The 26,619-nt window shown below is 42.9% G+C and overlaps 1 protein-coding gene across 1 annotated transcript; it reads right to left on the bottom strand.

Moving 5' to 3' along the window:
- Positions 1-561: 561 nt before the first annotated feature.
- LOC144495652 (myosin light polypeptide 6-like) lies at positions 562-26,093 on the bottom strand. The gene is made up of 7 exons (XM_078215913.1): positions 25,899-26,093; positions 21,448-21,475; positions 18,790-18,939; positions 16,792-16,965; positions 5,658-5,735; positions 3,546-3,590; positions 562-789 (listed from the first exon to the last, which is right to left on the bottom strand). The coding sequence occupies exons 1-6, from the start codon at positions 26,007-26,009 to the stop codon at positions 3,562-3,564; spliced, it is 570 nt and encodes a 189-aa protein (XP_078072039.1). The 5' UTR covers positions 26,010-26,093; the 3' UTR covers positions 562-789; positions 3,546-3,561.
- Between the last annotated feature and the right edge of the window lie 526 nt (positions 26,094-26,619).

Here is a 26,619-nt window from a genome sequence, read left to right as displayed (position 1 = left end):
TAATTTCCCTGACACTAAGGGGCAATTTCACATGGCCAATGCACCTAACCCGCACATCTTTGGACTGTGGGAGGAAACCGGAGCACCCGGAGGAAACCCACGCAGACACGGGGAGAATGTGCAAACTCCACTCAGACATTAACCCAAGGTCAGAATTGAACCTGGGTCCCTGTGGAGCTGTGAGGCAGCAGTGCTAACCATAGTGCCACCGTGCCGCCCACAATTGTTCTGGAAGAGCATGCACTTTTAGAAGCATGTTGCAGCCTGGAGAAATGGACAGCGATGTTAAAGGCTCCAATATATTATCTGGAGAGAAATGATTTGCAGGCTGTGGTGAAAAAGACCAGCTGAGTTGTTCTTGCAGAGAAGCAGCACAGACACAAGCAGCTGAATAACCTCATCCTGTGCTGGAACCATTCTATGATCCTATCTGTTCTGCTTCATGTAAAGGTTCGGAAGCCTTAAGTGCACAGTGTAGATTTCATTTCCAACACACCCTTTTGGACATAACAAAATATTTTAACTACCTTTTTTTAAAAAATGACTGTAAAATTTCATTGAACCATTTGAAAAGTTGATTTTATTTCACAGAAAATAATTACATTTGGGCCATTACAAGGAAATCCTTGATGTTAGTTGCTGACAGGATTACAGAGATACCAAGACAAATATAAATGTTCCATGGGATTCGAGGGCTGTTTAAGATCACCAAGGTCTGGGAGAGGGAACATTTGCACTGGGTGCTGTCCTGTTGGTCAAAAGGGAGGGATTGAGTCTGAGGCTGGAGCTCTGAAAAATGAAATCAAATAGAAAAGTTGCTGTTATAAAGAAATATGAAGGAAACAAATAAAATGTGATTGGAAGGAAAGGAAATGAAAAGAAAAGAATGATATCTGTATACAGATTATACATTTCGTCAGAAGCATGCAAAAGCGCTTCACATACAATAAATTACTTTGAATTTCAGTGACTATTTCCACGAAGGTGAAGAGTCTGGTTCTCTATCTGGGTAGTCTTTCCTTTAAATTAATTCTGCCACTTAGTGCCCAACCCTAGGTACTCTTGAGAAGATGAATTACTGCAGTCCATGTGGTGAGGGTGCTTCCCACACCAGATTAAGGTGTTCCAGGATTTTACCCAGGGATGATGAAGGAATAGTGCTATATGTCCAAGTTCTAATGGTGAGTAACTTGGAGAGGACCTGGGGGATGATGGAATTACAATGCACATGCTGCCCTCTTCCAAGTAGTTGGCAGAGGTCACAGGTTTGGAAGGAGCTGCTGAAGAAGCCTTGGCAAGTTGCTGTAGTGCAAACTAACGGTACAAACTGGAGCCATGGTATATCAGTAGGAGAGCAAGTGGATGTTTAAGCCAATGGATGGAAAGCGGGCTGCTTTCTCCTGAGTATAGATCCCTCTTATCCTTTAAGTTTCCTACTTAAGTGTGTTCAAAGGATGTGGCCCATGCAGATAGCGAGACATTTATTTCCTGTCCCATAAAAATGTCTATGGGTCTTCTTTTAGTCCCCACTTTTGCAGATGGGCAGCTTAATAAACACTTCAGATGCCATTAAGAGTCAACCAACTCGTGTGAGACTAAAGTTATTGATAGGCCAGACCAGATAGTGACAGCTGGTTTCCTTCCCTGATGGATCATTGTGAACCAATCGTGTTTTGATGTCAATTTCCTGAAAAACCTTCTGCTGCCAGCCCACAAATTGGGGGTAAAATAGTGTAAAGATTATGCTCCTAGATTAGAATATAAATTTAAATCCCACCATGGGCATTTGAGGATTTGAATTCAATTTTTAAATTTTTAACAAAAAAAGCTAGAATCAGTAAAAGTCACCGTGAAGCTGACACATCTTTCTAAGTTGATGGTCCTGTGCAATAACCAATGCACATTCTTTGTGTGGGTCATCCAGACTCGAAACGTTAGCTCTATTCTCTCTCCGCAGATGCTGTCAGACCTGCTGAGATTTTCCAGCATTTTCTGTTTTTGTTTCAGATTCCAACATCCACAGTAATTTGCTTTAATAATATGTTAGCTCTTTTTTTTCATTTTGTGGGAAAGCATCAAAACCAATCCCAAAACTGGTGTCCACTTCCAGAAGGATATTGATTACAAACAAGAACCCAGGCTGATTTCCCCCATCCAAAACCCCCACCCCCCACCCCCCCAGCACAGAGCACTAATCTTCGAAGTATGAATGCTGTCTTGGTTGAAACCAGTTAACTCCGCACAGACTGGATATGGGATTTTCCTGACCCATATGGCTCACTGCTACACAACCCACTAACAATTTTCTTTCCTTCTCCACTATAAGATAATAGTTAGCTGATAGATGGGATCAGCTATCAACTTGTTTGTAAACATCGACTTGTGCCGGTTGGTATAAGATGACTAAAATTCTGCTTCAACATAATTGTTCATTTTCTCTCATTGCACTGCAGCAAACATGTAGGTCAATGAGACGGGGATTCCACTTCATGATCCCTCCTTTAGCACTGTCAATGATCCAGGCTTGTCACGCTGCATGGAAAAGCCCCATAAAGAGACTTCTCTTTACGATGGGACAGTCCACCTTGATTAGCCCTTTACAACCAGGCCAGAGCAGTGCTGATTCGGGAACACACTGCCGGGCAGAGCTGTGTTGGTTTAGGAGCATACGGCCTGTGAAGGGGAGCATACTAACTGACCATCTGGTTCACTGGATTCATTCAAGGTCCAGGAAGATCATCGTCAATGGAATGATAGAAAATAGAATAGGGAGGAAATTGCACAAGGGATGGCCTTGTCTCAAAGAAGATGTTGGGATATGTCCACACTGGACCTTTGCTGTTAATCCCACCAGAGGTCAGAGGTCCTTAATTTAAATACCCCCAGTGAGAAGCCATGTTCCCATGATACCGTTGAAGTGGTAACATGGTGGTTAAGTTACAGGCCTAGACTAATGATCCCATCCTGGCCACTAGGGAATTTAAAATTCAATTAATGACATAAATCAGCAATTAAAAGCTGGGAACAGTAAAGGTAATCATGCAACTACTAGATTGTCATAATAACTCATCTTATGTCCTTCAGAGAAGAGATCAGCTGATTTTACCAAGCCAAGTGTATATTTGACTCCAGACCCACATCAACATTATTGATTATTAATGGCCTAGAAAAGCTCTCAGTTGTCAAGAAGGCGCAGACCATCACCTTCCCAAGGGCAATTGGGGATGAGCAATTAATGCTGACTCTGTCAGTGATAGCCACCTCGTGATTGAATAATTATAAAACCTTAGGCACCTGCTCACCCCAAGAAGCTGAAAGCCAGTGGGGTAATTTGGAAATAGGGTGAATTTAAATGATTCATTCACCCTGTGCCAGTGGGAATTTAATCCCAAATCCTGTGATATGAGTAACCAAACCTGATTAATAAAAACAAACACAGAATTAAGAATCATGAATCCATTAACCCTACACACATCTTTGGACTGTGGGAGTAAAAAATTATGAAAGTTATAAATCAGTTTTCTCAACAAAGGAAACATGCTCACCAATGGCTTCCAATCTTCAACCAGCCATGATGTGCTTTACAAAAGCTGAAAAATAACAAAGAGGAAGTTAATTGTTTGATAGCCTTAAATGCAGGAAATTTTGCTTGTAGCCGAGGTGAGATTACAGTTTTTGGTTTCCAGTTTATCAATACTAGTATCAGTCTGTTGAGAGTTTCAATGTTTTAAACAGGCCGACAGAATGTATTTCACTGGTAAGGCCATCGGCCTCTATAGCAACACAGGTAGCCAGTAAAGTTAACATTGGGCATGAGAGGGACCCAGGTGGCCCATGGACAGCATTGAGCTCCCAGCTCACCAGTGAAGATCACACTGGGCTCCAAAGAGATCCAGCTATCTTGTGGAGCTAGCATTGGGCTCCTGAGGGAGACATGTGGCCAGTGGATAGTACTAAGCTCAGATACTTGCACAGATGCAACAGTATCAATATTGAGGGGGTGCTGCCCTGTATTTCAGATAAAAGGAATGGAAAAATTTCATGGAAACCTTTGAACAGCAGGGAAGTTTTGTTGGTGTCCTCGCCAATCCCTCAACCAAAATCACTAAAAAACAGATATTCTCAATATTGTCACATTGCTATTTGTGGGCCTTTGCTATGCACAAAGAAACTGTCATGCTCCCCAGATTACAGCAGTGACTGTACTTCAAAAGTACCTAATTGGCAATAAAGTGCTTTTGGACATCCTGAGGCTATATAAATGCAAGTTCTTTCTCTCTTTCTAATAAAGCAGTGTGGAGGAAACTTTTAACTCATAGTATTGTTGGGGCTTCAAGTCTTGCACTGAACTCTTTAATTTAAATTCACTAGCAAATTACTGATCACTTGCCTTCAGGTACCATGCTCTAACAGTGCCTTGGTGACCATGGACTCCCATTGGATTGGTCCATGTTTATGCTTGGCAAAGTACTGCTGTGGTTTTGCCATTGCATTCTGCAGTATGGCTGACCCGGAAACCCTCCCACCCTTACCACCTGCCATCAGGCGAACAGGAAGATTTGAGGGCTGATGAGCAATCAGTTTGGCTACATTATGAGCGCACCTTCCATGGCCATCAATTCGTTAATTGTGCCTTAAACCCAGATTTGCTGGCCCAGAAGTAGGGACACTATCACTGCACCAAAAGACCTCCCAAATTGTTTATAGTGCCTGGTAGTGAAGAGAAGTCCTGAGAATGGAATATTCAGCACTGAATACCTTCTAGGTCAGATCCAGCAAAGGTTAAATTCAAGATCCTTTGACACTGCTCCAGCATCGAAAGAATATGCCCTACTGACCTAGTCTGGATTAAATGCTATTTTCTACACCATTGGGGCAGAATTTTCCCAGGCTGGCAGAGGCAGCTTTGGTGCTGAGGGCATGAGGAAATTTGGAAAGATGCATATCAGACTTGCTCCTGGAAATATTCCCGTCTCCATGTGCTTTTCCCAGAGGTGGACTAATAGGTTTGACTAAACTTGCTCAGAAGAGGCTGAAATCCAAATAAGGATGGCAGTGAGTCACTTGTCTTCAACTTTTGAGGCTGCAAGAAATTTTCCCCATGGCGTCATGTGGCATCAGAAGCCCGTAAAAGAATCAGGGCAACTTGACAGCGGGAGGTCTGAGCTGCATCTCATTTGAGGGTTTGAATTTACTTGCTGCCAGTAATTCACAAAGGGTTCCAAACCTGGGCCTTAAGAGGAAGGCAACCTCAGTCAGAAGGGGGCTTCTAATGGAGCCTCCCACACTCTTTCCCACCCGAGTTCCAGCTCTGTCCAATTATTGGTTCCCCCCCCCCCCCATAAACTGTCTGCCAACCTAAAAATCGAGGCTGAGTGGGAAAAGGCCCATAAGTGCCCATTTAGTGGCCACTTAAGGGCCTTAAATGGGACAAGGCAAGCCTCCCCTTCAAGAACCTGCCTGACCCACTGTAAAATCACTATCAGGTTGGGACAGGTGGGTTCCTGGAGGTAATCCCCTTCATGCAATTTCATGTTCCCCCAGTCTCAGAACCCGCTGGCCCATGTGTGCACTGTATGGTTCAGTATCACAAAGACCGTTGCTATTATCCACTGTGCCATAGTGCCTAGCTTTCGACATTGATTCTAATAACTTGCCTTCATAGTTGATGCATCCATTGGCATCTTCCTGTCCAGCCATCAGCTGCTCTACCTCATCCTCTGTCATCTTCTCACCTGTTGGAAAACCAGGAATAGTGATGTTAGCATCAAGAGCCAAAGCTAAATCCTTACTGTGAAAAAAAGCTGCAAACTCCAACTCCCTCCTTCTCTCTCCTCTCCTTTTCTCTGCCCGCACGCTGTCTCATTAATCCTCAACTCTGCCCCTGTTGGTGGGAAGAGTCCTTAACATCTCCTGGTGCCCAGCAGTGTTGGGGAGAGGAGAGAAGTCAAGAGTGAGATCAGGCACCTGACCTGTTAGCTGTAGAGGGACAAATGTAGACAAAGGTGAGAAGAACGAATATGCGCCGAAGTGTTATATTGTTGGATTAGTAATCGAGAGAAAGAGTTCAAATCCAATCATGGCAGTTTAAGAACCTAAAAAGAGTTTAAGATTTAAAATATAAAAGCTGATATCAATAAAAGTGACAACAAAACTAATGGTTTGTCATTAAGCCCCACTGGCGACTCCAGTGATGGCTCTTATCTGTCTTCTGAAGTGCTGATGTGGAGATGCCGTCTCTGTGTCTGCTGCGAGACTGATGGGGTCTATTTTGGTGGTGGGGCAAAAATTAAGCCCTCGGCTGAGAACTTCGATTTCATCTGGTTGAAGTGTGTAGTCCGATAAGTTGACAATGGACTTCCCTGCAGTGGTGCTGTTTTCTACTGTGGTACCGGGGGAGGCTTGGTTGCTGCTGGTGGTGATGCCGAGTTTCTCAAGTTCCAGTGCTAACAGGCATCTAAGCATCAGCAATGAACGCCAACATTACCAGCAACACCCACATCCTGAGAATGAAGGAAACAAAGGAAGGAACTTACCAATCCCCAGCAGAGGCCAAGAGCAGAGTAACAGATGTTTTAAAACATATTTTCATTGTTGTCAGTGGCATGAAGGGAAATGCAATCAAAAAATATGTTCAGATTCTTGCTGTAACTCTAACAGAACACTTCACAATAAGGCAGGAACTGGATATGCTGGGTCCCACACTGGGATATGTAGGGGGGAAGGGATTGTGTTAGAGGAGATGAGATAAATCAAAGGGTAGCAGGCATCTGAGTCCTGCTTCAGGCTGGCAAGGATAAAGAGGACGGAAGAGTCAGAAGGGAGGCTACATTGGACAGTCCGGAACATGAACAGAGGGGTCATGATAGGCAATTGAGCTGCACCCGCTCAATATAACACAGGCAGTACGCCAACATGGTGCTGCCTGCTCATTTGAATGTTGCAAGTAGCCAGCACCATTCATTGACTGCACCTATCAGAGGGGGACCAAAAGTAATAACTTGCCAGCAGCAGTTAAAGCTAGCCTGCACCTCCTAAACGGGGAGATGCATTGTGGCTACAGCATGTACTGAAAGTCTTGCAAGAACTGTATCTGACCTGGGAAACAGCAAAGACTGACACAACATCTGAGTAAACTGCCTAGGTTTTTGGATCCTGCTCTGGAGGTCTTGGTGGAAGAATTGGAAAATGGAAGAGTTACCCTTCATCAGCAGGGGATCAGGAGGCCTTCCATGCACACAGTCAAAATATAAAGGTGGCTCTGGAAGTTAATGCCAGGAGTAAAGCCCCATTAACTTGGGTGCTGTCCCACAAGAAGCATAAACCTCACACATGTGTTCAAAGTCAGTGAATACATTTTTCAAATACCATCTCGCCACTGACTGCCCTGCTAGTCTCAGACAAATAACATGGCCACCATCACACACCTACCAACAATCTCTATCAATCAGGACTCATAGCTAACATTCATATGCACATCTCCTCCTCACACACGTAGCCTGGCTACAAGCCCCATACCAGCTTAAACATACTGCTAACTATTCAACTCTGACAGGCACATCAGCATTAGGATCATACAACATTCACTGATACTTTTATCTTTCTCTTTCAGGCGAGATAGCACACAACTGGAGGCAGCAGGAGCTAACTAGAAGGGAACAGGCACATCTGCGTGTTCTTAGACCCATGGAGGAGATGGTGCTGGACATTATATTGTCATGCACATTCCTGAGCTGTGGCCAGCAACAGGGCTGAAATCATCAATGGTGATAGAAACACAGGGCTCAGGAGCAGCTGTAGGCCATTCAGCCTTCGAGCCTGCTCCACTATTCAATAGAATCATGGCTGATCTGACTGTAGTCTCAACTCCACTTTCCTGAGTTTACTCCCTTATCTATTAAAATTCAAATTCTAAATCTCTCCATTTGAATAGTACGCTGCTTTTCTATTGTTCTTGCCAAGTTCACATTTTCCCAGATTAAACTCCATCTGTTAGATTTTTCGCCCTTTCACTTAACCGTTACAACTTCTTTGCTTCCTCTTGACAACTTACTTTCCTACCTATCTTGGTGTCATCAGCAAATTTAGCTACCATACATTCGGTCCCCACGTTCAAGTCATTGATATAGATGGTAAATAGTTGAGGCCCGAGCACTGATCCCTGTGACAGCCCCACACTGGCGAGAATCACATCCTGGCTTTTTTTTTGCACTGAGCCATAAGATTGCGACTCACAGCTTGCTGAAAAAAAACCGATGCGGTTCTCTCCCATTTTCCCACTCATTCGGCACTTCGAATTTTTTCATAACATCATACCCTATGTTTAACTTCCTAACTTAGTCACAGGTGATGCATCCTTCTCAAATAATTCTTTATTATAATAACCTTCGCTACCCTTTTGATTTATTGCATCTCCTCTAACATGATCCCTTCCCTCCATCATTTCGTTTAAAACCCTCTCTACTGTCTGTCCAAGTATTATAACTCTCCAGAACACTGGTTCCAGCATTGTTCAAGTGAAGACCATCCTGACAATACAGCTCCTACTTATCACAGTGTGGGACCCAGCGTATCCAGTTCTGAAGTGTTCCGTTAGAGTTATAGCAAGAATCTGGACCAATATTTTGATTCGTTCCACTGACAACAACTAAAATATGTTTAAAATTTGGGAACAACTGACTGTTAAGGATGTAATTTTCTTCTGAAATTCATAGGTAAAGTCAACTGAAAACACAAGATCCTAAGAGGCAGAACTGAAACAAAAACCAAATTATTTCTAAAAGCTCACAATGGACCTGTTATGTAGATCAAAGTGACAGTCATTTAAAAAAAAATTCATTCTTGGGATATGGATGTCGCTAGCTAGACCAATATTTACTCACCAACAACATGAGGTATCTAAATGGATACAAAATTGGCTTCTGTGTGGTTGTAGAGAGTTATTTTTCAAACTGGAGGCCTGTGACCAGCGGTGTGCCTCAGGGATCAGTGTTGTGTCCACTGTTATTTGTTATTTATATTAATGATTTGGATGAGAATATAGGAGGTATGTTAGTAAGTTTGCAGATGACACTAAGATTGGTGGCATAGTGGACAGTGAAGAAAGTTATCTCCAATTGCAACGGGATCTTGATCAATTGGCCCAGTGGGCTGAAGAATGGCAGATGGAGTTTAATTTAGACAAATGCGAGGCAATGCATTTTGGTAGATTGAACCAGGGCAGGACTTACTCATTTAATGGTAGAGCGTTGGGGAGAGTTACAGAACAAAGAGATCTAGGGGTACATGTTCATAGCTCCTTGAAAGTGAAGTCACAGGTGGACAGAGTGGTGAAGAAGGCATTCGGCATGCTTGGTTTCATCGGTCAGAACATTGAATACAGGAGTTGGAATGTCTTGTTGAAGTTGTACAAGACATTGGTAAGGCTACACTTGGAATACTGTGTGCAATTCTGGTCACCCTATTATAGAAAGGCTATTATTAAACTAGAAAGAGTGCAGAAAAGATTTACTAGGATGCTACTTGATGGATTGAGTTATAAGGAGAGGCTGGATAGACTGGGACTTTTTTCTTTGGAGCGTAGGAGGCTGAGGGGTGATCTTATAGAGGTCTATAAAATAATGAGGGGCACAGATCAGCTAGATAGTCAATATCTTTTCCCAAAGGTAGGGGAGTCTAAAACTAGAGGGCATAGGTTTAAGGTGAGAGGGGAGCGATACAAAAGTGTCCAGAGGGGCAATTTTTTCACACAGAGGGTGGTGAGCGTCTGGAACAACCTGCCAGAGATAGTAGTAGAGGCGGGTACAATTTTGACTTTTAAAAAGCATTTAGATAGTTACATGGGTACGATGGGTATAGAGGAATATGGGCCAAATGCAGGCAATTGGAATTAGCTTAGGGGTTTTAAAATAAAAATGGTGGCATGGACAAATTGGGCTGAAGGGCCTGCTTCCATGCTGTAAACCTCTATGACTCTTTGAATCTATAACATCCCACCGATGTGTTTGGGGGAATGTTGATCAGAATGCTGGGAGCACTCCTACTCTTCAGCCAACCTGAAGGGGATTTGAGTTGTGAAAAGTATTGCTGCGACAAATGTAGGTGATTAAGTGTACTTCTGAAGAGAAAGGATTGAGAGATATAGTGAAAAAGAGGTTTGGTAGGGTTGAGCTAAGAGGCAAGGACAGACTTGCTGAAACTTATGGCGTTTCTTGTTCCTGAAAATGTTAATATTTTATAATATTCTTATTCCATTGTCAGAACTTACAAAGGTAGGGGGAAAGAGGAATAATATTAGCAGCAAACTGTTGGTAAGTGGGGCCCTTGCTATTTGCCAAACATTTGAGAAGGTCAGAATGATCATTAAAATATCATCATGCTCTGTCCATGGCGCTGAAGGTCACCTTGTCTTAATGACTGTAGTGATATGTTTCCATTTTAATTCCTCTGATCTAATTCCCAAAACAGCCATTGTCCTTCCTGCCAGCAGCAACCCCGCCCCAACCACCCCCCCCTCCTCCCCCACCCCCAGCGCTGAGTTGGCAGATGTCCCAGGCAGGTGCAAAGAATGATACAACCCTCTCAGCCCATTCAAGGGCATCTTGCAGTGATATTGTTCATCCATACTGGGGAGTTTTCTGGATTAGCTAAATCCTCAGAGTAACCAGCAACCCTTGGATGCCCGAAATAGTGCACAACCCGGATTAATCTCTCATTGCGACAGAGACTGAATCTGCCGCTGTACTAACTGCTCTGATGTTCTTTTTTCTCCTGGTTGCTTTTCATGTGAAGGACCAGGGACAAGAAAAAGCCAATAGCTCCATTAAAGTCCATTTCAAACAAGCATTCTAAAGTCCTTTGAGGATGTTAAAGTCTCCCTCTTTTTCCTTACTTGGCATGTTATTCCAGACATTTGTCAGCCTTCGCATGAAGAAATTCTTTCTGTATCTGTTCTAAATTTACTTTTTACTCGTGCCTTATTTTTAGAAACGTTCAGGCCGCAGAGGGGAGCTTGTGCAAGGATGACTTTAACCCGTATGGGGAAGCAGTTAAAATGGCGGCAGCGTATACCCTTCTGCATCTGCTTATCTTCCAGTGGGTTGCATTTTTCCCTGTTCTTTTGAACAGGTGAGTGGGGCACCTGATAGAAAGAGTGAGTGCCTCTTTAACGATGCAGATAAGACTCTGAGGATGTTATCTCTAGGCCCTGCCACAGCTTTAGTCTGAGGTCTGCTCGGGGTAAAATGTTGTGGTTTCTCCACCAGGTCAGCCCACTGGCAAGCGGATCTAGATCCTAGAGACTGCCCTGGACTCTGGCAGGAGACTGATGGTGCCCATGCAGATGATGGTCAGGAACTAAGCGGATGGTGTGGATGGTACGCCTCAGCTCACTACCCACACAACCCTCACTCAGAGTTAAAGGTCGGGCTCATGGCGCAAGTCTAAAGGCCTCTCGTTGGCTATAAACAATGAGTAAGGCCTTTGAACATCCTAATTCATGGAAAATCTATTTTAACCACCAATCATTACTGAGGCAGAGACTAGGAGCTGGGTTTTCAGGCTGTGTTGGGGCTGAATTTGGGATTATAAATTTGCCCCGTGCGCAGGCACATCAGTCCCTTGGCTCCAACCCACTTCTAGGCAATTTTTGCACAGGCTGAACTGGGGCTGGCAGGGATCCCACATGCAACAGATAGCTGATCAGGCTCATTAAGAACCTAATTGAGGCCAAAAGCGGGGGATAGTTTAGACACCTGGAGGTAAGTAACTGGTAGCAGACTGTGCTGTAGAGGGGCTGCCTCCCAACCCCTCACTAACTGAAAGCAGATTCAACTGTAACTTTCAAAAGGAAATGGAATAAATATAAGGGACAACATTTATATAGGGCTATGGAGAAAGAGCAGGAGTAGGACTAATTGAATATCTCTCTCAAAGAGCAAGAACAGGTGCAATGGGTCAGATGGCCTGCTTTTCTGTTTGTATCATTCTATGACACAACTAATTAATATTTGAATAATGAATATAATAATTTATATTGATGAATATCATCATTTGGGGTGTCACGGTGGCGCAGGGGTTAGCGCTGCTGCCTCACAGCGCCAGGGACCCAGGTTCGATTCCCAGTTTGGGTCACTGTCTATGTGGAGTCGGCATGTTCTCACCGTGTCTGCGTGGGCATCCTCCGGGTGCTCTGGTTTCCTCCCACAGTCCGAAAGGTGTGCTGGTTAGGTGCATTGGCCGTGCTACATTCTCCCCCAGTGTACCCGAACAGGCGCCGGAGTGTGGCGACTAGGAGATTTTCACAGTAACTTCATTGCAGTGTTAATGTAAGCCTACTTGTGACAATAATAAATAAATAAACTGAAAGAGGCATCAGCATTTCAATGTCCATTACCAACAGGGATGTGGTAAAACCACCACTGGCCAAACTGGCTGTGACCTGAAGAGTGTAGGGAAAGATCAGACCTCCATAATGTGAAGGGACCAACAATGCTACTGTATCTAATTCTACCTCACCACCACCACCTCCCAACCCCTCTACTGCCTCTGTGTTGTCAGACTACCTGTCCGTCAACTAGCTGACAATTTGGATGAGCTGAAATTTCCTCCAATTAAATATGAGGAAACACTCCAGTTTTCCCACTGGTGGCAGCACTTAGCTTTTATTCCGGAGAATTGTGGCCCCACAACTTACATTCCTACCTACCGTTGTATCATCAACAAATTTAGCAACTCAACCTTTGGTCCCTTCATACAAGTCATTTATATAAATTGTGAAAAGTTGAGACCCCAGCACTGATCTCTGTGGCACATTCTGCCAATCAGAAAAGACTCATTTATGCTACCATCTGTTTCCTGTTGGCTAGCTAATCGTCTATCCATGCCAATATGTTACCCCCTATACCATGAACCTTATCAAATGCCTTTTGGAAATCTAAGTGCAATTCATCAATCTCTACAGCACCAATAGCACCAATAAATTTGATTATCTTTCAAAAAACCATGTTGACTCTGCCTGATTACCTTGAAGTTACTAAGTGCGTGCCTTAACACCTTTAATAATAGCTTCCAACATTTTCCCTATGAAAGATGTTAAGCTAACTGACCTGTAGTCTCCTGCTTTCTGCTTTCCTCCTTTTTTGAATAAAGGAGTTATATTTGTGACTTTCCAATCAAATGGCACCTTCTCCGAATCCAGGGAATTTTGAAAAACTAAAACCAACACATGAACTGTCTCACTAGCCACTTTCCCCCTCCCTGATGTGTTGCAATGTCCACAGCTCAGCCTCCAGCTCAATTATTCTGAATGGATTTTCCTTGTGACACACTTACTGCGAAAGTGTTTGCCCTGGATCACACTGGCATCCAGGAACTCCCACATACTGCAGCCTTGACATCTAATCTGTCGTCCCATGTTTAATGTGTTTTAATTAATTATTAATTAGATTATGCACCTATTTATTTTCCTTTTATATTCATATTTTATTAACCTTACCACCAGTTTGTACTCTTCTTAAACTTTAGAAATAGAATACACCTTGACTGCTTACCAGATACTCAGCAAACAGTTAGCTTCTACCCCAGTAGTCGTGCAAGAACCCAGCCCGACAGGATGAAGATGTTAGTGAAGGTAAAAGCACAGCGGCATCAGCGCTTCCAAACTCACTAATCACCCAACTCTCAGCACTCTGTTCAAAGTCACACTCCATGTTAAGTCACACTGAAATGCCATCTTATATATCCTTCTGATTTTAAGCAGTTAAAAACTAACATCTTGGGCTTGTGCCAAAATTGAGAGAGCTGGTTCACAGACTAGTCAAGCAACAGCCTGACATAGTCATAGTCACAGAAACATACCTTAAAATGTCCCAAACACCAACATCACCATCCCTGGGTATGTCCTGTCCCACCAGCAGGACAGAGCCAGTAGATGTGGCGGCACAGTGGTATACAGTTAAGAGGGAGTTGCCCTGGGGGTCCTCAGCATCGCCACCAGACACAGGTCAAACATGGGCAAGGAAACCTCCTCCTGATTATCAAGTACCACCAGCTCCCACTCCTCCAGTTCCCCCGCCTCAGCTGATAATCAGTACTCCTCCATGTTGAACACAACTTGGGGGAAGCACTGAGGATGGTAAGGGCACAGAATGTATTCTGGGTGGGGAACTTCAATGTCCAACACCAAGAATGGTTCAGTGGCACCATTAATGACCAAGCTGGTCAAGCTAGGAGTGACCACCATACAGTCCTTGTGGAGACAAAGGACTGTCTTCACATTGAGGATACAGTCTGTCATGTGTATGGCACTACCACCATGCTAAATGGGATAGGTTTCAAACAGATCTAGAAACTCAAGACTGGGCATCCATGAGGTGCTGTGGGCCATCAGCAGCAGCAGAATTATACACAACCACAGCTTGACGTACTCCCACTCCCATTACCACCAAGCCAGGGGATCAACCCTAGTTCAATGAAGAGTTCAGGAGAATATGACAGGAGCAGTACCAGGCAAACCTACAGATGAAGTGTCAGCCTCCTGCTGAGGTCCCTGGCATCACAAATGCCAGTTTTCAGCCAATTTAATTAACTTCATGTGATATCAAGAAATGACTAAAGGCACTGGATACTGCAAAGGTTATGGGCCCTGACAATATTCCAGCAATAACTTGCTATTCGCCCCATTCACAAATCATCCTATGATCGCTGACCTATATCAGTTCCCTGACCGTGAATGTCGTCATTTTAAAATTCACACCCTTGTGATCAGTTTTCTCCACTGACTCTCTTGCTCATTTCGGTAACCTCCACCAGCTCTACAACACTCTGAGAACTCTGCATTCCTCCAACTCTGGCCTCTTGTTCATCCCCACTTCCATTACCCAAACATAAGCAACTATGCCTTCAGCTCTCTAGATATTACAATTCCCTCAGTCTATCACTCCATCTCTTTTTCACCCTGTAGGGATTGGTTCTTGGTTGACTACTATTTATTTATTTTTATTTATTTGTCACAAGTAGGCTTACATTCACACTGCAATGAAGTTACTGGGGTAGAAGCTAACTGTTTGCTGAGTACCTGATAATCAGTTAAGTTGCTTTCTATTCCTAAGGTTTTAAAATAATACAAACTGGTGGTTATTCTACCTCTGACCAAACCCAGTTACCTGTATAGACTCCTTTGGCTTCTTGTTATGTTTTGTCTGATCAGACTCCTGAAGTACCTGGGGTGGTTTACAATGTTAAAGTATAATCACGTAGGTTGCTTGTGGTGTTGAGGAGTGACCTACTTGGCCAGGGTTGACCTTGTTTGATGAAGCTGTAGGAATGAGTGCTCAGTGAGACAATGAAGTTACATATTTTGGTTATCTATAATTCTGTTGATGTCAATGCTTGTATGTAGAGAATAGGCACTTGAATGAAGTACAAGAGGAGTGCCCACAACTGTGGAAGGGGTAAGTGTAAATCCAGCAAAAGCCTTTAAGATGAAAGGAAAGCAAATTGGAAATACAAAAAAAATTGCAGACTTTAAAGAAGCTCTGTAATGATAAAGCAACCAAGAACAGCCTCCACTTAAGTCAATAAACCTTCAATCTATTCAGAATGCATATAAACGGCCCTATCTGTGTCACATTTAACTGAAATGTTCTCTCTCTTGGGCTATTACATGTTAACAACCTCTTCTAAACTTGAATCTCCAAGCCCATGAATATAACTCACAATTCACCCAATAGGAGCCTTCAGCTCCATCAGCCAGGTTCTGCAACTGCAAAAATGGGATGTCTAATTTAACCAATTCAGATACACCATCTCAACCAACCAGCAACATCAATTCACCAACCAGATACACCAAATCAACCAACCAGAAACACCACTTCACCAATCAGACACCAACTCAACAAACCAGAAACACCCACTCAACCAGATACACCAACTCAATCAACCAGATACACCACTTAACCAACCAGATACACCAACTCAATCAACCAGATACACCAACTTAACCAACCAGAAACACCAATTCACCAACCAGATACACCAACTCAACAAACCAGATACACCAACTCAATCAACCAGTTACACCAACTCAATCAACCGGAAACACCAACTCATCAACCAGATACACCAAATCAACCAAACAGAAACATCAATTCACCAGCCAGATACACTAACTCAATCAACCAAAAACACCAACTCAACCAATCAGGAAAACCACCTTAATCAACCAGATACACCAACACAAACCAGAAACTACCACTTTAACCAATCAGGAACTACAACCTTAACCAACCAGAAACACCACTCAAACAACCAAGACATTTGGGTCCATGAACAAGATCTTCCAGCTCTGACAGTGAGACTTTTAATACAAATTCCAGGAGATCTGGTGGTGAACAATTCCTCCAATTAGCTACAACTCTACAGAAGGGGGCATTCCTGTGGTTATAGCTTGCCTCTGCAACATAAATGATGGACACTCCAAAAGAGAACAAGTGCAAGAACCCTGCGAAACCAAAGGACTGGTTCAGTGTGGTTGGTTTCCAGCATAATGTTTACCATTCTCTTGAACCTCTTGATTAGGAAACAGTTCAGGAAAATATTAATGGAGAATAGATAGGTAATGACAGCCAAAGAATGAACAACAAGGTTTACGATCTGAACAAAGTCTAGACCAGCAACAATAAAGGTTATCTTTCTTCCTCTTAATCCCATGAGGGCACAGTGACAGGAATGGCTTTGGACTCATAATTTTCATACCCTTTATCAGAAATCAGTTAGTCCTGAGATACAGACCCAGTGTAGCTAAGACATGGCGAAGTTCAGCTCCCATTACTGTGCCATTTCCTTCTTTATCGAACACTCTCAGACCCTCAACGAAGTCCTCAAATGTGCCCTGGTCTTTAACTTTGCAGACATGTTGGTGCATGGGCAGAAAGGTGTCAAAGTCCAACATCTTTGTATTCATCTCTGAAAGTATAGGAAATTGAAATTATTTTATTTCGAAAAATATAATGACAGTATATAACTAGATGCAACATGCATGATGACTCTCATGAATATCTTTGTTAGCGACACAAACAAAAACAGTAAATGCTGGAAAATCTTAACCGGTTTGACAGCATCTGCGAAGAGCTAATGTTTCAAGTCTGGATAACTGAACTAACCAGTTGTCTAATTGCTACATTGTCCAGTGTTAAATGGCTGCCTTTATGCTCATGCTCAAACTCAAACATTAATATTTAACTGAGGTAGGAGGATATCTTTATATGCTTAGACTATATCACGGGTATTTAACCCTTTAAGGTCAGAGGATGTTTATAGATGCCTGTACAATACCATTCAGGGATCCATTGCAGCGGAAATCCTTCCAATTCTGAGAGGGTGGTGGATATGTTTTCGGTGGACAGTACTATAGATTAGCATTATGGGAGCTTCTTCAGCGCAGGGACTGCAGCAGTTCAAGAAGGCAGCCGCCATCACCTTTGCAAGGGCAACTACGGATGGGCAATGAACTTTGGCCCTGCCAGTGACATCCACATCCCAAGGAAGAATTTTTAAAAATAGCTCACACAATGTGCCCCCCCCCCCCCCCCCCGCCCAAAAGGGGAAATCTAGTATGTTCGTCATTTTTATTAATTCATAGGCTGTGTCATTAAAGTCAGCATTTATTGCCCATCTCTAATTGCCTTTGAGAAAGTGCTGGTGAGCTGCCTTCTTAAATGGCTGCAGTCTGGGTGGTGAAGGTTCTTCTATAACTTTTAAGTAGGGACGTCTAGAATTTTAACCCAGCAACAATGAACGAAGAATAATATATCTCCAAGTCAGAGTTGTGTTAGGCTTGGGGGATCTTGTACTTGGTGGTGATCCATATGCCTCTTGTCCTGATCTTTCTAGGTGGAGGTTGAGGTTTTGATAAGTTGCTGCAGTGCATCTTGTAGATAGAACATACTGCTGCACTAATAGCATGAAGGGTTAAAGTTGTGGAATGGGTGCTTATCAAGCAGGCTCCTTTGTCTTGGATGGTATCGAGCTTGAGAGTTGTTTGAATGGTACTCATCCAGGAAATGAGAAATTATTCCATCGCATTCTTGGCTTGTCTTATAGACAGTTGAAAGGTTTTGAGGAGGCAGGTGGTGAGTGGTTTGCTGAAAGAAACCCAGTCTTTGACCTGCTCTTATAGCCACAGTATTTATATGGATGGTTCAGTTAAGTTTCTGGTCAAGTTGAACCCCAGGATGTTGATGGTGGAGGATTTGGCTATAGTAACATCATTGAATGTAAAGGGGAGGGATTACGTTATGTCTTGTTGGACATGTTCATTGCCTGGCACTTGTGTGGCATGAATTTACTTGCCACTTACCAACCCAAGTCTAAATGTTGTCCAGGTCTTGTTGCATTTGGACATGGACTATTCATTATTTGAATAGTTGTATATCATACTGAACACTGTGCAATCAGCAGTGAACATTCCCAATCCTGGCCTTATGATTAAGGGGAAAGTCATTGATGAAGCAGCTAAAGATGGTTAGGCTTTGGTAAAGTCCTAGGGCTGAGATGATTAGCCTCCAACAACATGAGTATGATTCCATTCAAATGGAGAGTTCCCCATCCCCCATTCTCAGTGACTTCAATTTTACAAATGTCCCTTGTTGCCACATTTAGTCAAATGCTACATTAATGTAAAAGGTAGTCACTCTCAGCTCACCTGAAAAAGAACAAAGATTGCTCTTTCACCGAACACATGTACTTTGCTTTTCTCTGCAACCTGTGCGCTTCCTTTCAAACACTTACCATCTTGTTTAGGTCTTCCTAAGACCTTCATAACTTCTGCATTAGTTGGGTTCTGGCCTAAAGCACGCATGACATCACCACACTGGGCATAAGTGATCTTCATCTCTGAGTTGGGTGTTCTGTCGAACAGGGTGAACGCCTCCTTGAAATCTGAAAGAAAAGAACAATTGGGTAAATGTGACATGTCAAGTGGAGACGTGGACATTCTGTGCAATGATTCTGATTACCTACTTACTCCCAAGGCACTGAGTCATCTGATGTGAAATGCTATTGATTCAAAACCCATTTTTGTCTCACAGCAGGGGGTGGGGGGGGGGGGGGGGGGAGGGGGACGGAATTGGCATTAAAATTACTTCCCATGTCATACTCTCACAGGTTCCTTGTTCACTATCTCAGACTAGTGCACACTTAGATTAGGGGTTGCCTTGCACTAGCGCCGCTGGCAATGTCTAATTTTAAGAAGAAGAATATAGAGGAACTGGGAGGAGAACAAATAAGATTTATGAATAGAATACTACAACTACGAGGTTACACCTATCAGCAAAGGATGAACAGCCGGAGTCTCTTTGCTCGTGAACAGAGAAGGCTGATCTACTTTAAAATAATGGATTTTTTTTTTGCTAGAGTAAACACAGGAAAGTGTTTCAGATGTGGGAAGAGCAAAACTAGAGGCATCGAAGTAAGATCATCACCAAGAAATAACTTTGGGAAATCAGAAGAAACTCCCACAGTCCAAAGATGTGCGGGTTAGGTTGATTGGCCAGGTTAAAAATTGCCCCTTAGAGTCCTGAGATGCATAGGTTAGTGGGTAAATATGTGGGGGTAGGGCCTGGGTGGGATTGTGGTCGATGCAGACTCGATGGGCCGAATGGCCTCCTTCTGCACTGTAGGGTTTCTATGATTCTATGAAATGTCTTTACCCAGAGAGTGATGATGATGTGGAACTATCACTACAGAGGGTAGTTGAAGAAATTAACATAGGTGAAGTTAGGGAACCTAAATAAGCAAATGAAGGAGAAAGAAATATAAAGTTAGGCTGATGACGTTCAAGATGAAGAAGGATGAGAGGAGGATCTAGTAGAGGATAAATGCCAGCATGGATTTGTTAAACTGGATGGCCTGTTTCTATGCTTATACTCTATGTAATTCTATGTAGTAAGACGAGCCAAAATAAGAGATTATATTGAACCCAAATACAGTGAGTCTCAGACTAAATGAGTCAGTGATTTGATGCAGTTTTCTGTGTGTCTAGATCTGCAGTTTGCATCAGTGTTTGTGATGATGTCGGTGTCTGTGGAAGAGTGTGTGGGGCTAGATTAAGCTGCGCCTGCTATAACCTGAGGACTCCCTGAATTACACATGTTAGCAGTGGAGATGTGGAGAAATGGCTGTCTGGGATTGCCCCTGAACAATGCAAATGTTGTCCTATAACAGCACAGTACGCCGATTTGAATAATTAAACAACCTTCTCCCTGACACAGGCACGTATGCTGCTGCCCATTTGTATGTTAGGCATCAATGCAGTGGTTGCATTCCCGCTCTTCACCCCAGCCCCCCACCATCATTTAATTCCTATGGCCATCCCAACTAGGTAGAGAAGGATTTCAGGTCCCTGGGTTTTCCGTAGCGTGACGCTCGGCTGACTGAGATGGTGATTGAGGCAGCTTTGATGTTTTGGTCATTTTTATCTGTTAGCTCTCCCAACTCCCCACCACCATTTTTGTACCAGAAGAAAGAAGAAAGGAAAAATGAACCGGAGGGAGGAATAATAAAAATGTTGATGGCAAAACGATTACTCCTTTCTTTGTTCTATACTTTCCCCAGTCAGTTGCTGACTCTAGTTGCTACTCTGCAACATTTTAATGCCTTGCTCAAGTGGCCAACCCTTTGCATTAGATTAAAAGCTCTAAAGAAACATAAGTTTTTGCTCTTGTTGTTGTGATTTTAGATGATGAGTGCCCCCAGACCTTTCAACAATGGGTGAGTGTCACCATTAAGCCCAATTGTCTCCTTGTCCCTTACTTTCTGAACATAGTCACTGGATAATGATCAGGAGTGGAATCCTAGTTAATGTTCCTAATTATTGCAGGCAGAGGCCAACAGGTAGTCACCTAACTGTTACTGTAGCTGGGACCAACAAATGGGGGTAGGGTGGGGTGAGTTCAGTGATAGCCCTCACCTCTGGGTGAAAAGGTTGTGGGTTCAAACCCCATTTCTGAACTTGAGCTCATAATCCAGACTGAATAAAGTAATGGGGTTCTGTACTGTCAAGGCAGTTAATTCTATCTGCCCTCTTAGATGCATGTAAGTCATCTCAAGACAGTTCAAAGAACAGGTTAGTTCTACCAGTATTCAGCCAAGATTCATCCTCCAACTAACACAACCAAAACCATTTATCTAGTCATTTTGCGAATTGCTATTTGTGGCACCTTGCTCTGTGAAAATTGTCTGCTGCATTACAACACTGACTATACTTCAAAAAATAATTTATTGTTTGTTCTCATGCACTGAGAGCATGAGAGATGCTATAAAGGTCTTTCAGCTCAACATTGATCGTGTGTATATCCTGGGATTTCAGTGCTGCATTCACCACACTTTATTCACTTCTCCTATAATGAGTCCCAGATCTAGACGTGCGGGTAATGCCTACATCCTCACCTTCAAGCTGGTCGGCAGTGAATTCAAGCTGGAAAGGAAAAAATACTTGTGTCAGGTGGAAACTTTACAAGACCTGCTAAAAGAAATCAAAGTTTAAAAAATGAAATAGGTATCCAATAGCACAATGGTATTTGTGTCCTTGACTTGTAACAAAAGGAAGTTGCATTTATTGCCTTTGACGTAGTAAAACATTAAAGTGACTCACAGGTAGGTTATCAAACAAAATGTGATACTGAGCCACATAAGAACAAACAATGCCTTGGATTTAACAACTCACCTGGAAGGCAGGCCCTCAGACAGTTCAACATTCCCTTGCTACTGCAGTGGGTTATCTGTTCCAATCTCCGCCACCGGGCTTGAACTCATGACCTCTGGGGCTCTAATCTACATTGCTATTATTGAGCTGTAAACCAAAGCATAGAAAAGAGCCACAGGGCCTAATCCAAGTGTAAATAGTGAGCAGGGAGATATGTAGCCTGCGAATCCAAGTCATGCCCAGACTTCTCTTCAGTACCTTCCAGCTGTTACATGAAAAGCCCTTCTTACTTTTGATATGCAGATGCCCTTTGTGTGCCTTCATCCCCTCTCTCCAATTTATCTTGTTATCATTTTCCTTCAAATGCCTCCTTTAGGCCGGTTAAGGCCAACTTGATAGGAAATGCATCCAACAAGAAACAAAGGAGCTTTAGATTGATTTTTGGACACAAAAGGAATCAAGGGAGACAGGGATAAGGCAGAAAGTTGGAGTTCAGGTAGAAGATCGGCTATAATTTTATTGAATGATAGAGCAGGCCCACAGGACAGAATTACTTACCTCTGCTCCTATTTCTTAAGATTTTAAAGGCATAAGTGCAGCAAGAATTCTCAATGCTGACCCTCTCCCCCACCCACCCCCGGTGTCAGGGATCTGGATTATGAGGAAAGGCTAGAGAGATTTGGGCTTTTTGGATCTGTGTTAGGTTCTCAACTTTACTAATTAACCACTTAAACGATGGTGGGAAGCCACGTATCCAGACTTGTCAATGATACAAAGGCAGATGGTATTTTAAGCAGTGTAGATGAAAGCATAAAATGATGAAGAGATGTTGATAGATTAATTGAATGGCAAAACTGTGGCAAATGGACTTCAATGTTGGCAATTCCAAGTTCATCTATTTTGGACTGATAAAAGATAGAACTGTGTACTTTCTAAATGGTGAAAAACCAGGAACAAGTGGAGGTGTGGAGAGACTTGTGTGTCCTGGTATGTGGATCATTAAAATGTCATGAACTGGTACATAAAAGAATCAAAATGCTAGTGGAATGCTGACCTTTTCTACCATGAGGAACAGAACACAAGGGGTAGAAGTCATGCTTCAGCCAAACAAAACCCTGATCAGACCACACCTGGAGCAATTCTAAGTACCACACTTTAGGAAGGATACATTGACCTTGGAGGGAGTGCAGCATAGATTTATTAGGGTGATACCTTAGTGGGGATTTTCCAATCATACCCACGACAATTCCCACTGTGGGCGGGATGGAAAATTTGAGGCACCGGCCAATGGTCTATTGACCTTGATTGGGAATTTCCGGTCCTGCAGTGGGCTGGACTGGAAAGTCCCAGCACTGGATTCTAATGGATAAGCTAGGAGGAGAGATTAAATAAACTAGAGTTTATTCCCTGGAGTTTAGAAGGCTAAGGGGTGATTTGATTGAAGTTTACATGATATTAAGGAGAACAAATAGGGCAGAAAGAAATATCCCACTAATTGAGAAAACTAGGAGTAGGGGACCTGGGCAAAAAATTAGAGCCATGATCCTTCAAGAATGAAATTAGGAAACACTTCTTCATGCAAAAAATGATAGCAGCTCAGAACAATGTTCCACAATACTGACGATTTTTTGTTTTTCTAAGATATTAAAGGATAGGGACATATGCAATTATGCGCAGTCAGGTCACAGATCATCTATAATCTCATTGAATGACAGAACTGGCTTGAGGGGCACTATGGCCTATGCCTTTGTTCTATTTTCAACCTAAGGGGATCACCATGGAGAGGTATACAAGAAAACATAATGATCAGATTATTAATTTAAACTGTGAAAGTAGGACGGGGGATGCAATGTAAAATGTAATTTAAAGAAAGATATCAGGACCTCACACACAGAGTCATCAATGTCTCATATACACTTTGTGGGAACTTGCTGTCAACACAATGGATGATGTATTTGAATATAAAACAGTGGTGACTAGTCCTTAGAAAACTAATGAATTTGCTGTAAAGTGCTTTGGGATGACCAAAGGTGCTCGATAAAAAACACAAGTATCTTTCATCACAGGGACCAGAACTTACATTAAGATGTCAAAATAATTTCTCTCTGTCAGCCATGTATCTGAATTTGCAATTAGTTTGACAACTGTCAAACAGGGATAAGTTGGGGGGGGTGGGCCTAGGTAAGATGCCTTGTCAGAGAGTCAGTGCAGGTTGGATGGGCCAAATGGCCTCCTTCTGCGGTCGAGGGATTCCTTGATTCTAATTTATCCTCTGCCTCTTTTCCTCTGTTTGGCATCCTCCGTAAAACCTCCTGCCTTTTGGCCAGGTTTTTGTCACCTGTCCCGATATCTCCTTATGTGGCTTAGTGCCAAATTTAGCTGCTATCACTCCTATGAAAGTGGCTTGGCACATTTCCTATGTTAAAACCAAATGCAAGGTGCTGTTATCATTGGAGAAAATTCAAATCTGTTGGTCTTGTGAATAAGGTGATTGTTTCTGATGGAAAGTAAACCAAACTAGATGAAAACTAGATTTTGTTCAAAGTATATTTTGACTGGATTTCCTGCTTCTTAAGCAGAAGCATATATACTTGTCTGTTTCAGGCACTCAGAGCAGCACTGAACACTCCCAGTGCAGGCACTGCAAGTGTTAAGTACAGAATAAAGCTCCTTCTACACTGTTCCATCAAATACCTCAGGTCAGTTACAGGTTAGATACAGAATAAAGCTCCTTCTACACTGTTCCATCAAATCCCTCAGATCAGTTACAGCATAGGTTAGATACAGAATAAAGCTCCAAGTGCATTGTCCCACCAAATACCCTCAGGTCAGTTACAGCATAGGTTAGATACAGAATAAAGCTCCAAGTGCATTGTCCAATCAAATACCCTCAGGTCAGTTACAGCACACGTTAGATACAGAATAAAGCTCCTTCCACACTGTTCCATCAAATACTCTCAGGTCAGCTACAGCACAGGTCAGCTACAGCACAGGTTAGATACAACTCTTTCTACATTGTCTCATCAAATACTCCTCAAACCTGTCGCATTTTCAATCAAACCTTTCATGCAATGAAACATCCCAAGGTAACTCAGGCTGGGCAATGGATAGCAATAGATTAGTACTGCTTTATCACTCAACTTTCTCATATCCTGTGCAAGGCTGAGCTTATCTTCAAATTGAAGATTAATATAACCACAAAATACCATAGATTTCCAATGCTGCAAAATCTGCCCGTGCTTCCCATGTCTCATTACTTCTGCTATTCAAACCTTTATCTACCCCTCTCTATGTCCAGGCACAATTCCCCAAAATGCTGGCTCTATTCTCTCACCACAGATGCTGTCAGACCTGCTGAGATTTTCCAGCATTTTCTGTTTTTGTCACAATTCCCCAATGCTCCCCACACTTTGCCTCAAGCTGCGTCTGTCAATTTAGTCTTTTAAAAAATTGTTCTTAGATTTGAGAGCAGTGACACAAAATCCCATTAATGGCCTAGTTTCCTCAGGGAAGTTGTGAGTCCCGGCTTGTTGAACAGCAGCAATGGTTTGCAAATGAATGGATTGTTCAGCCACATCAGAGGGCATTAAGAGTCAACATGACAGAATCAGACTGGAGGCGTATGTACACCAGACTGGGTAGGAGTGGCAGCTTCCCTGCAGAGCATTAGTGAGTTTTCACAACGTTCTGACAGCTTTAATGTTCATTTTTCTGGTGCCAGCTCACAGCATAGGAATGTAGGAATTATTTAAGGACAAGATGAAAAGTTGATCTGGTTCAGCTTTTACCATCCTGGCAAACACATGATACACGTTACCAAATTCATTCAATTCAGTTTCACAATTCGCAGCACTTTGAACTTCTAGGCTGCTAGTCCAGCAACATAACCACCTTACTGTATAAACTGCCAAACTCTGCTGTCTACAAACTATCTCTCACTGAGTTCTGCACCTGTCCTCGTATTAAAAGTCTTTGTCCTCATTTGCAAGTCTTTCGGTGCCTAGTTACTCCCCACCCCTGCAACCTTTGAAACAAGCACCCAAAGTAAAGGTCCCTACCTGAAACATTCATTCTTTCTATTTCTTAAACATGCCTGAAGTTTTCCATTTATGCACCGTTTTCCTTTGGGCAGGCAGTCCACTTTAAATCTCACACTAAAAGAGACTGATCTTGTCGATGGGGGATGTGTACTCACAGTTACTTTCTTGGGGTCAAACTCAGGCTCTTTGGGGATGACTGCCTCAATAGGTTTCATCACCTCCTTCTTCGGTTCCTCTTTCTTGGGATCAGGTTTCTTGGGTGCCATGTTTGAGTGTCAAAAGGAGATGAGAGGACAGCAAGGGGAAGGGACAGAGGTTGAGCAGAGAATGGGCACGCGATGTCTGGAACAGAGGCCTTTTATCTCTGATCAGCTCTCCCAGGCATGTCACAGTATCATTTCTCCATACATTCCAGGCCTGACAATGCAGCCTTCACTATAAATGGAAAAAGCATCTGTTGCTATTTAAAAGCTTTGGACTTCAGCATTGTTACCATCAGTCTTGGGATAGAAAAGACTTTGAGTGGGCAAATCACAGCAATGACAAAGTCACAATCCAGGCTGTCAGTCACAGCAGCCTCTTCAGATCCTTTTAGATTTAACGGTACTCATTAAATAGCAGCGTCCTGCAAAGCAGAGTTTGGACTAATGGTGTTTTTTTTTCTAGTTTTTGTCTCCTCCTCTCCTGATTCAAACTAGGACACACTTCCATGGTTCAGGGGATCTCTTCCCAGTATCTCCTGACTATTCTTTTCAGATAAGACTGGACCGTGAGTGTTAGCTCGTTTTATATCATTGACCTCCGGGATAAAAGGTTGTGGATTCAAGCCCCTTTCTGGGAACTGAGCCCATAATCCAGATCAACAATGCAGTGCAA

This window comes from Mustelus asterias, chromosome 7 (assembly GCF_964213995.1).
Source record: "Mustelus asterias chromosome 7, sMusAst1.hap1.1, whole genome shotgun sequence".
In the NCBI taxonomy this organism is placed as follows: Eukaryota; Metazoa; Chordata; class Chondrichthyes; order Carcharhiniformes; family Triakidae; genus Mustelus; species Mustelus asterias.
This window is presented reverse-complemented; position numbering and strand designations above follow the sequence as displayed.

Bases quoted from the DNA above. Each gene is read 5' to 3' on its own strand.
- LOC144495652 (XM_078215913.1), bottom strand. From the start codon at position 26,009: ATGGCACCCAAGAAACCTGATCCCAAGAAAGAGGAACCGAAGAAGGAG. The intron at 16,966-18,789 runs GTAAGTGTTTGA...CTATACTTTCAG, and splicing joins AGGAAGACCTAAACAAGATG to AGATGAATACAAAGATGTTG. The intron at 3,591-5,657 runs GCAAGTTATTAG...GTTATTTTTCAG, and splicing joins TGGATGCATCAACTATGAAG to CTTTTGTAAAGCACATCATG.